At 35.5% G+C, this 17,758-nt stretch overlaps 1 protein-coding gene across 14 annotated transcripts in view; it reads left to right on the top strand.

Moving 5' to 3' along the window:
• Positions 1–17,758, top strand: part of PPFIA2 (PPFI scaffold protein A2) — a 296,261-nt gene that overhangs the window by 172,478 nt on the left and 106,025 nt on the right. For 13 of the 14 annotated variants that reach the window (XM_085221991.1, XM_085222064.1, XM_085221997.1 and 10 more), the window contains one exon: positions 17,563–17,664. In XM_085221991.1, coding sequence (XP_085078117.1) covers positions 17,563–17,664 — 102 coding nt within the window. Of the gene's footprint in view, positions 1–9,185; positions 9,223–17,562; positions 17,665–17,758 lie in introns of all 14 variants that reach the window. The other variant, XM_085222058.1, reaches the window with a different exon arrangement.

Raw genomic sequence — 17,758 nt, 5'->3', positions numbered from 1 at the left:
CACATTCCTCTTCCCACCTGCCTTGTGTACCAACTTGTTCCTCTTCCCAGTAACACTGGCTGCAGATAAAAAACATTCTGATTTATGTGAGGGTGTACCTATGATCATTTAACCCAGCAACTGGAAAAAGTATCTTTTCCCCAGCATAGACATTGCTGAGATGAATATGTGCCATGGAAATCTTATTTTGAATAGAATCAGTTTCTAATACCATTTAGAAATGGTTCCTAAAAATGTGGCTATAATCAGAAGATTGTAGAAAGCATTGCTATATATGTGACAAATAAGGAGACAAATCAGCCCCTTTAACAGGTTAAAACATTGTTCTTTCAATCTATATCCCATAATACAAAACTTCTTTCATTTAGGTGGGCAGTACATGCTAGTATTGTAATTGCTAGGTCTATCAATAACAGTAGTTTGGAGTTTGAGAGTTACATACATGTTTTGAGGATAACATAACCCCCACAGATGTTCAGAAACTCCACTCTTAAGACTTGCTTCCATGCTTACTGTTGGAGTTATGCATAGAATTAAAATTAAAATCATTGTAAATTCTAAAAAATAAATAGCATTTGCCATGATACAGCCAGACTAGATCTAGGACATCAGCACAGCTAAAAATTAATGTTTATCAGTGCTGGAACGTAATTTTGTTGTTGAGGTCTCCTGGCCTCTCTTGGTTTTGGAGCACAACTATTGCTTAATAAGCCTAGAAGTCTTTCTCTCCCTTGCTGCTGTGGTGCCTTGCTGGAACCAAGGGGAGGCAGAGAAGAAAGATCTCTAATTTAAAGCAGAAAAATCCTGGGCTAGAAAGAAATAAAGATGAGATTGAAATGGGCAGCCTAAGACTGGAAGAGGAAAGAAAATAACAATGGAACATTTAAGTGTGGAGTCTGGAAGCAGGCGGAGGACCAGAGGCGCCAGTGGGAGCAGGAGCTGGTGGCTGTGAGAGACTTAGAAAAAGTTAGACTGATGAGAAGTAGAGTGGAGAAGTAAGATTTTAATGACATGACACTCCCAGCTGAAAAAGAGCATGGAAATGAAAACTTTTTGTGGAAATATGTCAGTTTACATAGCAAAGAGTTTTCATGTCTAGAGGCTTAGTCAGAGTGGAAGCACAACAGATGTGCCCCTCCCTCAGAGGGTATCCTGATTTCAGATGGAAGCAACCATAGACAATGATATGACAGTGTCTTATATGCATGGAACACTTTGTAGACAACCATAACCCATTTAGGTATTGGCACCTAAATGACACTCTTGCATTCTTCTAAGAGAATGTTGCTGTAAATCTGCATATAAACATCTATATTACATTTCAAGCAGCTAGATTAAAATTTTGTTGTGATTGTTTCCTCCGTTAATAGATCTGGTTTATTAAATTGCTATTAGTAGTGTTCATCTTCTAAGACGAAACGAACATGCCCCTGAGAAATAAAAGGAATTATTTTAAAGGTTAGTATTACTTAAGTACTTCTTTCATGCTCTCAGCAGATTGGAGTTAGAGATAACTGGGAAGTATGCTGATATTGCATGTGACCAAAGATCAGAGGAAAAAACTTACAGCAAAGACCAAGGAAGTCATTGATTTGGACATGCATGAATGTTTTATACAGTAATGATTAAATATACGTATAATAAGAAAAAATTAAACACGATTTCAATTTCCCAAAGGAGCTGCCAAGAAAAGCAATCTATACCATCAGAAGTGTAAGTTGTATATTTCAAATGCAGCATATTTATTTGCTTTATCTGAATGATGTGCATCATTAAAATAAATTTGGGTAAATGCTCCATAAATATTATGTTTGCATTCTAATGCTGCTGCAGTGTAAATTAGTTTATGTTTACAAGATAGAAATGGGAATATGATCTGCAGAGGTTCAGTTTTACCTGACCTTTGTATTGCCCCATTACTTTTTCATTCATACTTACTAATCCTATAAAAGGTTACCTGGGTAGTGATATAGCAAATCCTCAGTTTTCTTCATTTGTTACATTTTAATCTAGGTGAAGAAAAGGAGCACAAAAGAATTTTAGAAGAGCTTGTCATCCGTTAGTTATTTGTTGTCTGACCTTCACTATGTACAAATATTATTTGCATGTAAAATGTGCTTTTTTATCTATGTATGTCCATCCTTTGTATTATACATCATACAGACCCAGTGATACCAAATTATTAGCATCGCTTTGCTTCTTATTCTTTTATCTTCAATTTTACACAGTAAAAGTCATGATAGACATAATTATACAGTAATGCATAATAATAGGGTAAGGGAGAAGTGTGAAGAGATGGATGATTTGAAATAAGGAAAATATTTAAAAATTAAACCAAAAGGACAAAGAAGAAACATTATTTATAGACAAATGAGCAGGAAAAGAACCTCATGAATATAATTCTAGAAAGGCCTCCTGTAGTCTGCTAGATGCATAAAAACAGTAATATATTCTTCCAAAGACAAATAATGAACAAATTTTGCTTATTTTTTGATGCATATTTGATTTTAATGCATATTTTCTGATTTTTTGGTTTGAGTATTCTTATACTTGAACAAGCAAACTCTTTTAAGTTTCTAGTAAGATTTAAACAGATAGAAAAAGAAAACTTTTAGTTTACAGTAGATTAAGCAGCAGACTTACCAAAATTAGTCTGACTCTGTCTAACTTTCTATTGTGAGCATACTATGAATGCAGTTATGAAAAACTGAGAGTGAGAAAGCGTAATAAATGTTACATAAAACATTTTTGAAATGCTTATTTTAAAAATAAATGTGAACATTATTTTATTTTAGCATTCTGAGTTATTCAGTTTCTAGGTTTATAAACTTACAAGGACATCCAGAAATTGGTTACTCTCTGAGTACACTGTGAGGGTGTTTTATCAGTGTGCCTCTGGAGTGTTCCTGTTTGATTTTAGCTGATGAAGCAGGCAAAATCTGCATGTGAAAATTAAATTGTTGGTATTTGTTATGAATAAAACAAGAGTTCTCCTGTATTCTATACGGGCAAATCCTCCAGATGAAGATTAAAAACTGCTAACAAAATTCAATTAATCGCATCTTGATTTATGGAATTAACTAGTATTGTATTTGAGGAATAGACAATAGATTCGCTTTGAGTGGCTGCATGAGAGAATTGAAAAACAATCAGCTGAGAATACTGTGAAGCACATTTAGATATGGGACATATGCTAGGTAAATGGTTTTCTCTATTAAGTTCTTGATGTCTTGACATGAGCTCATTCTGGGCCTCCTGAAGGACATAATCCTTACAGGGGAGCAGAAGAGCAACAATCTATTTGAGAGTAGATTACAAGGATACAATCCGAACTCATTTCCACTTTACAATATTATCAAAGGTATAAAAATAGCTTGTTTGGAAAAAGGATTTACTGATTTCAAAACTCACAGAGGTTCATCTTAAGATGGTCTAATGTTTGTGAATTAAAGAAGTACTTTACTATTGACTTCAGTATATTTTGCTCAGTTTCATCAGGTGAGAATCTGGCGCTTTGTCTCTTTGATCTACTACTTTTGCTAGAGCAATATAATTTGAAATTTACTGAAATATTATTAGCCCAAGCTTACACTAGAAAGTCTGATTTTTCTTACTGTCACACAAAAAGAGTTTAATATTTTCACTTAGTTTCAGAAGGTTTTTTCTTTTTCAGGCAAGTATTATTAATGAATCTTTGTTAGGAACCACTACTGTACTTATACTAATTATCTAAACTTTGTAATACATTTTTTTGTTGTTATTGTTCCATAAACAGTTTCTTTGATCTTTCTATTTAAAGAAAATAGATACAGAACTAACCATTTTTTGAACTCAATTTGTTTTAAAATATTGGATAAGAATCAATAATTACCTTGAGGATGAATCAATTATGATTAATAGCTATACCCTTAAACACTGTCTTTGAAAAGATGCAGTTTCTCAAGGTGTATTATTTATTATTAGATAAAGTTAATCAATATGTGATTTACCTGCCTGTCTATTTAAAACAATATTATTTGTCATAAATGACATGACTGCAACTGTAAGTTTGCCTCTAAATCTAACTCTAGGGTATGCTGTCCCTGGAATTATAGAAAACTGATAGTCTTCCCTTATTTTGATTTTCTAATACATTTACACCTCTCTCAACTCTTCCAGTTTTGCTGCTGTGCCACAGATGGCAGCAGAGGGGCAGTCTGATAAAATTATGTCTGACATGGGGGTGCATATGAAGCCAAGGTGTATTTGAATTCCTCTGTGCACTTTTTGGTATCCAAAAATGTTCAGTAAGCATCAGTGAACGTCAGTAGGATCCATCTTTTCTGCATGGGGAAATTTAGCGACGTACCTTTGCTTCATATGTACTTCCAGATCAGATGCCACTTTCTCAGAGTGCCCCTCTGCTGCCATTTGTCTCGCAGCAACAAAATGAAATGGAATGTTTGTGGGAAGGTTCAGTCCCTACTGCCATGCCACCAACATCCACCTCTGAGGTTGTGGGCCAGCACAATAAAGTAGGAGGCATAGTTGTCAGAGCAGCACCGGTAATTCCCTTCAGTCTCAGATATTATTCAGATTTCTGACATTATTTTGTTTGCTTTCTACTTACAATTTAATACAATTTTCATAGCTAGTAAATTTTGCTATAAAAATTTTTCTGTTAATCAGGAAAAGGAGGAATAGGTTTCCTTTGTTTACATTTATGATGTTGTTTCTACACAAAGATGAGAAAGAATAGAAATGAGAGCTCTAACTGAAAAGTGAGCTGATGTCAAAAGGTAATATGGCCATGCTGCTCACCCAAGACTCTCTAAAGGAAGAGATAGCAATAAAGGCATGGAGGGTGAGCATACTCAATACAGACCCATCTACCATATGAAAATGTATAATTCAGTTCTTCTGAATTGCTGCCTGTTTGTCAGCCCACATGTCAGTGATGTCTGTCTTTTTTCTGTTGATTTATCAGGAAAATGATTATGCAGTATGTAGCTGAGGCCAGTTATATGTCACATTGTCACATTACCTCTGACTTGTCCCTGGCAATTTACAGCTTCCTATTTTATTCTTAGGCAGTAAGTTCCTTCAGAGATAAACCATATTTTTCTCTCCTTTTATGCCATCCAATATAGTGAAATATTAAACCTCAGGTATAGTTTCTAGGCATACTGATAGAAATTAGTGAAAACAACTTAATGTGAAATAAATGTGGTGTGTGTATGGCATTTTAGAGCATAAGGACTGAATGTGAAGTTTCTGTTACATTCACTTGGGTCAGTCAGAGATGATGACCCATGTATTTGAATTTAATGTGAGAGTGTTTCTATGCATTACACTACTGAAGGCAAAATTTTCAAAGCTGTGAAGGGATGATATGTTTGTTTTTTAACATTTTCAGAAGACATAAAAGCTTCAGTTCTATTTGTCAAACTGTGAAAGTTTAGATCTTGTTCCTTTGAATGAAGTTTACTGGTTTAGACTTGTAAGTCTGATTGACTTTTGAGAGTGGCATCAAGTCAGACTTCTAAGTCAGGATAGAGGAATCCCAACAAATAGACTACTCCATCCTTTGATTTAGGTTATCAAGATGCAGACAGCTTTTTTGAATTAAAAGTTCCCAAAATATTAAGGCTTTATGAGATCTACTTTGGCCAGATTTACTACGGTGAGGGACTAAGTTTCAGACCTGGTTAGCCTCACTACTTCAACGGATCTGATGGAGAGCATAGCTAATGAGGTACATTGTCATCTGGGCCCCTGCATGAATTCTTTTTGTGACTGAAAATAGTGCAGTAGGTGCTAGAGGCATTGCTGCTGCCTGGCACTTTTAAGCCACAGGGAATCATTTATAGCATTATTGCTACCATAGAAACCTATTTCAACTCAACAAAAATTCAATTCATGGAAAAAGCTTTTGAGTCTGAGTCATTCATATGTTGTTACTCCAAAGAGGTTTGACAATGCAGCTGAAACTTCTGGAAACATTTTACGGTCTCTCGGAATAGTAGTTTTATTCATATGATTTGAAACTCTGACTGTATCCATAATGTAGTTATGTGGCTTGTCATTTTAGTAGAGCCTGGACATAAATTAACATTTTCCACTGATGCCTGCATAATGTCTTCAGTTTCTAAAGAAGTGAAGAAATCTGTGGAAGTTATTGAATTTCTACTGCTGAGCTCTCAGGCTTTCAGAGCCCAATACCATCTGACCATGTTCATTTAGGTATTCCACACAGGGAGAGTTTAATGGCTAATATAAAATTCACTTATTTGAAGATGTTTAACAGTACATGGGATTTTGATTTAGAAAAGTGATCTAGCAATATACTGAAATCATAAGACAAGCACAATATAGCAATTGCAATGTACAGTTGAAATGTGATTCCTGCTGCCAGTTTCTGTGTTCGTCATTGTGACTCTGAATGTCTCCAGTCAGCAGGAAGGAATATATAAACAGGCAGAAGCTAGCTCCAGATCTTTACTCTCTTCAAAGTTCATTTTGATGATTGTTTTATTTCTATATTCTTATAGCCACATATGCACATCCCTCATGCTGGTCTGGCTGACAGGCAAGGGAGGATAATGCTTTCCATTGATTATTTTAGGAAAAGCCATTTACACAAAAGAACAGAAACTGCAGGGATAGACACTGAGAGTCCCCAGGCATTGCACAGAACCCTCTCAACCTCCAAGCCTTGCAGATGTGCTCAGCAGGAATTCTGGAATGAGCCAGGCTGAGCCAGCACCCCAGGATAAGCAGTGAGGGCCATGTAGTTACAATCCATTGCCTGGTTATGTCCATTGATCACTCAGAGCCAACAGGGTCAGAGGCTCCCATGTCAGGTTGGAGTCTGTGCTGTGAGGCAATGAAAGTGTAGTTTGGGAAGCTGATGGAGCCCAGGTATCTCCTTAAATCTCCTATTCTGAGAACTCTTGGATAGCCACTCTCAGCAGTGCCATCACAAGATGGGAGGGGAGATGGGCCCTGTTGCCAAATTCCTCCCGCAACATTTGTTTGTGGGCTGATAGTTCCAGACTGAGCTCCTGGCTGTGGAGAGAGGCCAGATCAGGCCCTTGGGAGGCGCAGGCAGCCATCCTATCCCCCATAGCATCACAGAGAAAGCAGCATAGTGAAGGGGCCAGGGAAGCCCTGTGTGGAAAAGAGGACAAAAGAGCCTGAAGTTCCCGGAAAGGCAGCTGCAGCACGTTCTAGTTGGGCCAGATGCAGGTCATGTCCATGATTTTGTGTCCCACTCCACTCCTGATGCCTGGCTGAAATCTTCTGATCAGAGTGAGGGCAGGAGGTAGGAGCAGTCAGCATGGGCTGCCCACTACTGACTTAAGCTTTCCCACTGGGCTGCCTTTGCTGGCAAAATGCTGGCACTAGGAGCGGAACAGAGAGGAGGTCTGCCCCTTCTGTTGGCAAAGCCAGGTCTGCCTCTGTCCCTTGAGGCATGGTGCTGAGGGATGACAGGAGCCTTTGTTGCCTGACAGCCAGTCATTGCCTGGACATCTCCTGAGAAAGGTGGAGAAGGATTTGAAATGATCTTTGCCCAGCAGGAAAGGGCCAGGTAGTACTGGTCAACAGCCAGCTGAACACAAGCCAGTAGTGTGCCCAGGAAACCAAGAATACCAATGGCATTCTGGCCTGTGAAAGAAATGAGGTGGCCAGCAGGACTAGGGAAGTAATTATCCCCTTGTGCATGATAGTGGTGAGACTGCATCTTGAGTACTACATCCAGATTTGGGCTCCGCTACAAGACATTGAGGTGTTAGAATGCATTCAGAGAAGAACATTGATGCTCATGAAGGAACTTCAGTACTTTCAAGATAAATTGAGGCGCAGCTGACAGAACTGGTGCTGTGTAGTCTGGAGGAGACTGAGACTTTATCACTCTCTACAACTGCCTGAAGTTGTAGTGAGGAGAGCATCTTTTCTCAGATGACAAGTGGTAGGACACAAATAAATGGCCTCAAGTTTCCTTGAGTATCAGGTGAGATTTAGATTGGATCTTAGGAATAATTTTTTCATGGAGAAGCTGGTCAACCTTTGGAAGGGGCTACTTAGGGAAGTGATGAGTTTTCATTACTGGAGGTAATTTAAAAGATGTGTGGCTATGACACTTGGGGACATCATTTATTCGTAGCCTCAATAGTGTTAAGTGCTTGTAGTTAATGATCTTGAAGATCTTTTCCAACCAAAATGATTCTATGATTCTGTGATTCTGTGCCTGAAGAGCTAAACAAAAAGATGTGGACAAACTGCCTAGGCTCTGAGCAATATCAGCCTCTGGGCCATCTATCCAGTAGGCAGCTCAGAAGTTTATAGCTAATTTGATATTATTTTGATGTAAATTTCTTATTTATTTATTGACTGCAACCACCAGAGTCCTTCAGAGCTCTAGAACTGCTTCTCATAGCCCATGAATATGCTATGACTTGAAGACAAGATAATTTATAAATTATCACCATTGATGAGCACAGCATGTGAATGAACACCAGTGAAAATGTCAATTAATTGAAACTTATTATTTAGTGTCCCATTTTTCTTGAATGAAGAGCACTAAATTATTTTTTCTGACTCAAAATCAATAAAGGCTTTTAAGATAATATTTATTTTTGCAATCATAATCATATTTTATAAACTACAGGACTTTATCAACTTCTCTCTTCAGAGAGAAAAAAAAGGTATTTACTCACTGCATTTTCAGAGTTGAAATTCTGTTATATGTTTTGCATCAATTATCCTATATTCTTATAAAAAAGATTTCGAGGCTTTAGTAATTGGTGACAGCATAAGGATGACATTGCTAATGTCTGAAAGTTAACATAATATCAAGATGTTTTATTAGTGAGGAACAGAGGCTAGTGGTAGCTTTGCAATTTCTGATATAAAATATACCATTCTTTAACTTGGTGTTCTGTATGTCTGTACAATGTATGTTTTTCCTCAGGACAATGTCTCTGTCAATAATTAACAACTCATAATACTTCTTTATGAAGAACATCTGCAACCAATTATCTTGTTTTCTCTATTGAAGTTTTAAAAGCCTGTCATAGTAATATAGACCAAATGAAAATTCATTGTTAATAACTTTTTTACCTTGTGTACAGTGTAAAGCAAAGTTTGAATAAATTTTAATGTTACTCTCAATGTGTGTAAAAAAAGCAAATGTTCCATTACAGATTGCTGGAAAGAGCAAAATTGGAATTCCTTCTTAAGGTAAATATGTGTACTTTTTGGATATTAAATTCCTCTTTGGACCAACTGTAGAGCTAGTAAATCAGTAGAAGATTTAATGTAGTGATTGATAAAACATTACTAAAAAAGAAACATGTTGTATCTTACATTTCTTATCAAATAAAAAGCAGATTAATGAAATATATGGCTTAAATTAACTCCAGTAGAGACACCAAGAGTTACGTGTAAATGCAGTTCCATCATAAAAGTAAATATGTTTTATAGTCATCTAAATTAAAGGATCAAGCAGTAGAATTCACGAGTGAAACAATACATATTGTCATAAACTCAAAAATAGAAATATCTTCCGAATACCATTTATTCCATTTTCATTCTCTGAAGTGAGACATAAAAGCTTACAATTTGGACTTCCTGATATTCATCCTGACTGGTTGATTGCCTTGTTATCTCCTGCAAGAGTCAAACTGCCTCATACTGCTCCACTTGGATACTAGCACTTGTAATAGTAGGATAATAACTACCAGTCCATAATTCCTAGTGGCAATTGCCACCAGCGATACCAACTGTAAAGTGGTCCATGATATCTAAAACTGGGATTTTTTTCACTTTTTTCAAATAAGCTTAGACTAGGATCAGCCTGACCAGGAACAAATACCTCTAGGGCAAATGAGACTGTTCATTCAATTCACTTAATAGGAGTCCTATTTAGAAATATAAAGAGTTCTATGTTGTTAGGCTTTGTCCAACCCAAAAGCATGTTGGTTCATTCACTTCCTAAATGTACCTTCTGCTATGTTCATCTTCAATGATCACCTTGAATATAGAGTTTTTTCCAACATACAACACAAATGAGGTGAAATAAAATTCACATTGAAAATCTGACATACTGAAGAATCTCATAGACTTGCAAGAGGATGGCTGCATCTTTTTGTGAAAGGAAAAGGTCAAATATAGTTTAGGTAAAGAGCTCTGTAGATTCATGACGTCATTTACTAGACTTGATTCTCATTTTTCTTTGACAATTCTTTTGTCTGATGAAAAAATAAGAATTTGATTTTTTTTAACTTGAAGAGTTATTTGTTAAACTTTGTTTAATATTCAGAAGTTTTTTGGAGTGTTATTCAAAATAACAGAATTAAGCAAGTACATGTTTTCCATGTTTTCTCCTTCCTTCTTTTTTATATACATTTCTTCCACTGTGAGCAACTTTGTGAAGAAATGGGCGACAGTGGAAAATGTCCAAAACATCAAATACTTGTGGCTTGATTTTATAAAGTGACTTTAAAAAAAAACGTATACTTAAAATATTTAATGATTGAATCTCATTTTAATGCGTTATGAAAAGGGAAGAGTATAATTTTGCTGTGAAAGGAAGGATGTGTTCTTAATCAGAATAGCAGACTTACTGACCTATTATTAATAGCTGAATTAGTGATCAGGGATAAGATTCACCCAGAGAAAATGCTGAGGGTGAAGGGAAGGAGACAAGTGTCATAACAGTGTATGTTCCTTAAAATGAGGGAGAAGTAAAGGTCACTCTGTGTTTTGTCATGTTTGCTTGGAAGAAAACAAGATGCTGTGCCAAGAAAGAAGTCAAAGCTAAGAAAGTTGAGTTTAAACTGTGCATCAGATGTACTAAAAATCAACCAGACTTTAAGCTGCACTTGGCAATAAAATAAGATTACTTACCAACATTATAAGAAAAGGGCTGTTCTGTTTACTGGTAAGTGTGTGTTGCATCTTACATTCATCCTTTATATATTCCCTCTGTCAGGACTTATTTTAGGTTATTTCTTAAGCCAATGTACTGACCTCAATCTGCCTTCTAATTGAGAGTTGTGTGTATGTGTTTATATGCAGAAGCATTTGTACAGTCTGTAAAGTACTTCAATAACTTTCATGTTAGGAAGGGAGATTTCCTTTATTATTTTGTGTTTATTTCAATTTTGCAATAAAAAAAAAAAGGATTATAAGCATAAAATTAATCTGCTGGCAATGGGTAGTCTTGTAATCAATACAGAAATTTATTATTTGTTTATGCTATTTCTCTGGAACCATTTCACATTTATAATATTTTAATATCTGGAAAAATATTCTTCTCATCAGCTGGAATAAAGTTAATCCCATTTTCCTTTGACATCAGTCCCTTAGAAAATTAGGGTCTAAGACAGGTCTTAGTCTGTCATTTTGCTCTTTTTCTGTATTGCATAGATTCTGAATTTGTTACTATGGAATAGTAAATTGTCATCAGTTTTGATACAGTACAGTATTTAATCATCAAGACATACTCTTGTAAATTCTGCAGCATAACTATATCAGAACTATATTAGAGGAAATTAATATGAATATCTGTGGAACAAAGCGTTTATTATTGAATGGATTTAGCTGATAGTACAATCTCCTTTATTATACAGCTGATTCACTTCCAAACTTCAGTAACATGACTTGAAGCAAGATTCACTACAACTCCAATTTACAATACTTCTGACAAGCATGTTGATGTAGTATCTTACTTGACTAATACTTCTACAAAATATACTATGTGTGGTAGAACATTCTGAAATAGAAGAAATTAAGCTGTTTAATTTGGTTATAAATGCTCTGTGCTTCAGTATTCATATTAGTAAGAAGCAAAGCACATATAAAACAATTGCCACGATGTTCATGTTGCTAGGGAGATCTACTTTGGCTTCAAAAATCTGTAGAACTGCATCTTTCCATGGCAAGTGTGTCCTACAGCAGGAAAACTAGGCAGAATACACCACAAGACCTGACAGCTGTATGTTCTTCCCATTATCTTTATCTTGAACTACTGTCAGTTGAACTAATATTTAAATAGCTATCATATAAGTTTCTTTTTGGATGACTTAAAATATATGTTAGAATACAATTGAGCTACTCATGCTTCAAAAAATCATGAAAGTAACATGATATAGTTACTGAAATTAGATAACATTTTTTTAAAAGCTAGGTTACATATGCTGCAAAGCTAAACCAAAATATACATATGTGTCTGAGCTAATTCAATATGTTCAAAGGCCTTAGTGAGACGTACATTTGTTATAATCCTTCGCTCTCTCTTATTCCTTTCTGGAGCTTTGTAGAAGAAAAATATAAGTGCTGTTTTTTAGGTAATAAAAGAGATGTGGGATTTTATTTTTGCTTGGAATATCCAATTACATCTGTTTTAATTTGGGACCACAGTCATAACAGTAAATACTACATTCACAATAGTAGGCCGTCCAAATAGGGGCTGTATTAGTATGAGATGGTTTCTTCTACCCAGAAAGAAATAGTTTTAAAAGTAAATATTTGCGAGAGTTAGTTCAAAATATAATATAGTTTCAATGGAGTATTTAAAGAAGTAATTATTTCTTGATGGAGAACTATGCAACAGTTCTCATCCCATTTTCTGTTCAGTAGAAGTGTTGATATTATTTGTTGTTCGCATTGTTAGCATTGGCTCTAAACCCCTGAAAAGTTTTTTTGTTTTTTTTTTTCAATTTCTTCCAAGAAGCACTGATTGTGTGCTTCTGTGTGGGAAAGTGTCTGCATACTTCAGAATCTCAGACAATGCCCACAGTTCCAAAAAAAAAATAAATGGAGTGTGAGTTCACAAATCCCCTGTGTTACAGAGTTAATTTTCTCTCTTATGAAACAGGAATCTCCTCTTCTTCATTTTTCTCTGTGAATTAATAGTTTCTCACATTGTCGCATTTAATCATACTTTTCACATGCTTGATATTTTGCAGGCACTAAATAAATAAACACACATGGTAATTCCTGGATAGTTTGAAGCATATTAGTGGCTAAGACCAGATAACATCTCACTTTCCCTATCTGAACCAGTGGTATGAGTTAAACAAAGTAATTCAAAGTTCATATTATAGATTCACTCATTACATATGATGTGGCCATTTCCACATTTCAGAAGATTGACACTAAACCCAAATATTGAATTGTATCATTCAACCTAATCTAGAATCATGGGCTATAATTATGGCTCTTCAATAGTAAGATAAATGGTGACTTTAATCCAGAACTTCTTAGTCTTTTGTATTACTAATTGCTGTCAACAAGATTGAAATTTCTGTTCTAGTAGGAGTGAAATGACTAAAGTAAATCTTTGGTATTTTAAAAAGCATGGAGAGTTTTGAGCAAGATTTGCAATGAAGGAATAATTAGAAAAGAAAGAATGTGCAATTTAAGAAAACTGAATTGAATTAAAACATAATAAATGAAAGGTTAAAACTCCCAGAGAATTGTCACATATCATAATTTCTCTTGTTAAATGATTTACCTCTAAATTTTTAAGAAGGTAACTCTGTCTACATAAACAGCGTTGAATGCAAAACAGAAATTACAAGGCCTAACCATTCTTACCCTGTGTAGAGATTAGTTCATTCTTTCATTCTGAAATGAACTGCATTTCAAAGGCAGTTCCAGAGGAACAGATTATGAGCTGAATACACCCCATCCTCTGTGAAACTGAATTTTCTTTTTCTTTCTTTCTATTTTTTTTTTTTTAGGGAGGTTGGGGTGAGGGAAGGGCTTACAAAATAGATTCACTCTTTCAGTACAAGTATGTATGATGAGAGGCTGTTTGCATTTTCATTTGAGTTCAACTCTCTCCATACTGGGCTGTACTCACAAGCTGAACAATGAAGTGTTGCAGCTCTGAAGTCTCATTTCTCTGGCATGCCCTCACCTATGAGGATTGTTATATAGGTTTTATGTGTATTAGTCCATGAAAAAAATGATCCTTGCAAACCCTTCCTGGGAACAATAAGCAGAGAAAGCAGCATTTGTTCAGCCACCCCTAGAGGCAGATATGTAATGGTAAGGATGCTGTGGCACGCCTCCCTGCACAGCCCTGCTGCCAGCACATCTGGCAGCACTGTCAGCTTGCCTGTCCCTGTGGTCTCCCCCTCTCCCGGGCACCCTCAAGCCTGCGCTCTCAGCTGCTACGCCAGGGGAAGTCCTTGACTTTCAGATTTGTAACGCCAAATTGTCCTTTCAGTGGTCACAAATTTCCACTGAATTTGTTTTTTGAGGCTTCTGCCCTCTCTTCAAAGATATGCATGGGATAAGTGAAGGGCTGTCATTTTGAGTCAGCTATTTTTCAGTCAGACTGAGTGTTATAGCCCAAGTATTAAGACAACAAGGGAAACAGCAGATCAAATAGGCCCCACGACTTTGTTTATTCAGGTGACAAAAAAATACATTCTTTAGTTGTTTCCCATAAAAAAAGTTAGTGTCTTGTTACCATTTTGTAATATAAGAGCAGTGAAATCAACTGCATAATTTTCATCATTTTGATTCTCTTTATTTCTTAATTAGCTTTATATCCCAACAACTTCTACATAAGCTTTTAGAGTGAGGTTGTACATGTCAAGTCACATTAGTTATGCAACAGATCCCACCTTCGGGGCCCACAAAGTATGACTGACCATGCAAGATTTCGGTTGCGAACAGTAATTTCAGATGACAGTATTCCCTTGATCCCTGTGTAAATCAGGGGGAATTGCAGGAGCGGAGGTCATTATCATCACGTGTTGTTTATTACATAACTGGATAAAACAAAAATATGTTTTGCTTTGTTTCTAACCTGTGGGAGAACCATGTTCTCTGGAGCATTACAGTGTCATATCTCAGCGATACCTTGGGCTGAAAGGGAGGACATACTTAAAATGGGTTTCACTTGTAGTTATGGTAACATGAATTGAAAAGTAAGTTATTGTGAGCTTTTATCGCAGTTGTTAATTTGTCAAAGCAAACATGACAGAAGTAATTTGTAAAGCTCTAGGGCAAACTCAGTTTTCACTTTGAGACTTTCCCTGTAAAACACATACAAAACAAACACCAAGAAAAATACTATCATTGTTCAGATTCAGGAACAGCCACTGGTCCTTCAGATAAAAAGAGCGAAGTGACCACTTTAGCTCCACAGGTATGAAGAAGTGAGTGTTCTTGTAAATTCTGATACTATAACACAGGAATTTCAGAGAACAGCAGCAACTGAATAATTAAAAGGTGTGAAGGAGCTGTGTCAGCAGCTGAAGGAAAAAGTCTAAGGTACTGGATACATGCAGCCCAGCCAAACTAGATAGTAATACTATGGGTATAGACTGAAGATATTTGGAGGCTGAGAAGAAATGGTTAAGTATCAAACTCACGGAGCATAATTTTGCTTAATGGTTTATTTTTAAGCAAAGGAAAGATTAAATTTCTTAAAGAATAAAATCCACACTGTTCAACAAAATAGTAAAACTCAAATACTGAATTATTTGAGATTATATTGGCCAAAGCACTAGGGATCATACTGCTGCTAGTAGGCTTGTCTTGGCACAGCAAAGAATGTACAATTTTATAAACTCATATATTTCTCTGTTTCCAAGCAAAACAAGAAAAGCATGTTCACAGACTGCTTTGCCTTACAGTAACTGTTACTGCAAGTCACCAGATGATCCTTGCTGTCCTTTCCAACACCTGTCACCCATCCAGATGCTACAGCATACGCCAAAAGTCTCTTTAAATTACAACTAAAACAATACAAAGAAATTAAAAGTGTTAAATTAAAATAGTATCATACTGCTTATACTGGTAATATTAACAATGTATATTAGCAACAAGAGTTCCACACTGTGGCACTATACAGTTTATAAGACTATAAAAGGAGTATGTGCATATGTGTTTCTCTGCTTTAGAATTCCAATTCAACTTCACCTGAAATCACTGGCTTACATTAAATATGGCATATTCACTTAGTATGTGACATTAATTACAACCCCAAATAGAGAAGTTCAAGCAAAACTCTATAGAGAATAACACTTCTACTTCTTACTAAAGTAAGATCTATAGGCAAAAGCTTTAATAATATTTTTGAAAAGTGAGCAGAGTTTTAATTCTCATTTCCAAAACTAATACAGGAACTATAACATTATTATACATCTATATTATTGAAAATACAATATCATTATTATCAATAATATACAATTAACCATTTGTAAATTTGATTAAAACAGAAGGAACCCAAGAATACCAACCAAACTTCTACTGAAAAGCGCTTCAGTTTGGATAAAAGCTGCTTCCCAGAACTTGAAGGGAGACAGCAGAACAAGTTCTTTTGAGATCATTGCTAGCTTTTGTCTTAAAGAAGTAGATTTAGACTCAGGTTCAGCCTACTAGCTGATAAGCCACCTAGACATGTTTTTGTTTTCTTAAACTCCTTTATTCTTGGGGGAATTAGGAATGATGGCACTTTAATCCTGGCTGCTCATGAGTGGTCTTAACAGCTATTAATTATTTTAGTCAAACTCAATTAACTTAAAAGTTTTAAATATGTATATGCTTTTGTTTAGCAGCAGTGCTGCTCATCTGGACAACTTTTCTTTCTGGCATGATTATATATTTCAAATGCTTTTTCATTGTTTGCCTCACTGTTTTCATGAGAAACAGAGTCTTTTCAGTTTTATGGATAAAAGTTGCCACTTTGGATTGCATTGAGACCTTCTAGTTATTAACTTAATGTTTAATCTGTGACTGCCATTGGTATACATAAATTTTTATGTGTTTTTTTTGAAGCATAAAAGCAATGGTGTATCAAGATACATTAGTACTAATTCTAATAGCTGAAAGATTTGTTTTGTAATCATTGTTTAGTTGCGTTCTTAACAGAACATCAGGAGCAACTTAAAATTTTGCTTCATTTTATGTTGTTATTTCTTAGGAAACTCATGCTAAACTAACAAATATGAATGTTAGAGTCTTTCACTGTGATGCCCAAATGCATTTTAGTAGTTAAATTTAAGCATCAAGAAAAATTAGAGCTCCACTTGGTAGCTACCTGGGTGTTTTTTTGTTTTATTTTTGTTTTAACTACTGCAAATATTGCTAATCTGCTACCAGATGGAATTTGATCAATGAATTCCATAGTTTCTCTATCACATGCTGTATTACAATAGCTGCATTATGGGAAGGCGAAAGAACTTGCTAAGCAAATGTAGTGAGCTGAACCTCATTGTGCATAAAATTATAATGTCTTTCTTGCTACAGAATAGGCCAGTTGCGTATTTCTTATGCTTTAGTTCTGATAATTTATGTCTGGGGGATGTTGTCATCATCTCAGGCCTGCTCTTGTTTCTAAAACTCTGCCTGTGTTTTGTATAGGTGGTTCTTATTAAATTTATTAGGTTTTCAATGAAAAATGCATTATTTTAAAAGCTTATTACAAGTGTTGGTGTTTACATATGCGATGTTAGGTTGTGTTTGTTTCTAAATATTATATAAATCTTAAAATGCATGTAGATTTGATTAATTTTGTGTTTACATCTTGTGTAACTTCACAATTTTATTCCATAGGAATTTGCTGCACTGACAAAAGAATTAAATGCATGTAGGGAACAGCTGCTTGAAAAGGAGGAGGAGATTTCAGAACTGAAGGCCGAAAGAAACAACACGAGAGTAAGTGTACAGCAGAACTTTTCTGGATATCATGTATGTGTATGAAGTAGGAGATAAAACTCCTTGCCCTCCCTGAAAATGTATTTAAATAAGT

This window comes from Meleagris gallopavo, chromosome 1 (genome assembly GCF_905368555.1).
Source record: "Meleagris gallopavo chromosome 1, MGAL_WU_HG_1.1, whole genome shotgun sequence".
In the NCBI taxonomy this organism is placed as follows: Eukaryota; Metazoa; Chordata; class Aves; order Galliformes; family Phasianidae; genus Meleagris; species Meleagris gallopavo.
This window is presented reverse-complemented; position numbering and strand designations above follow the sequence as displayed.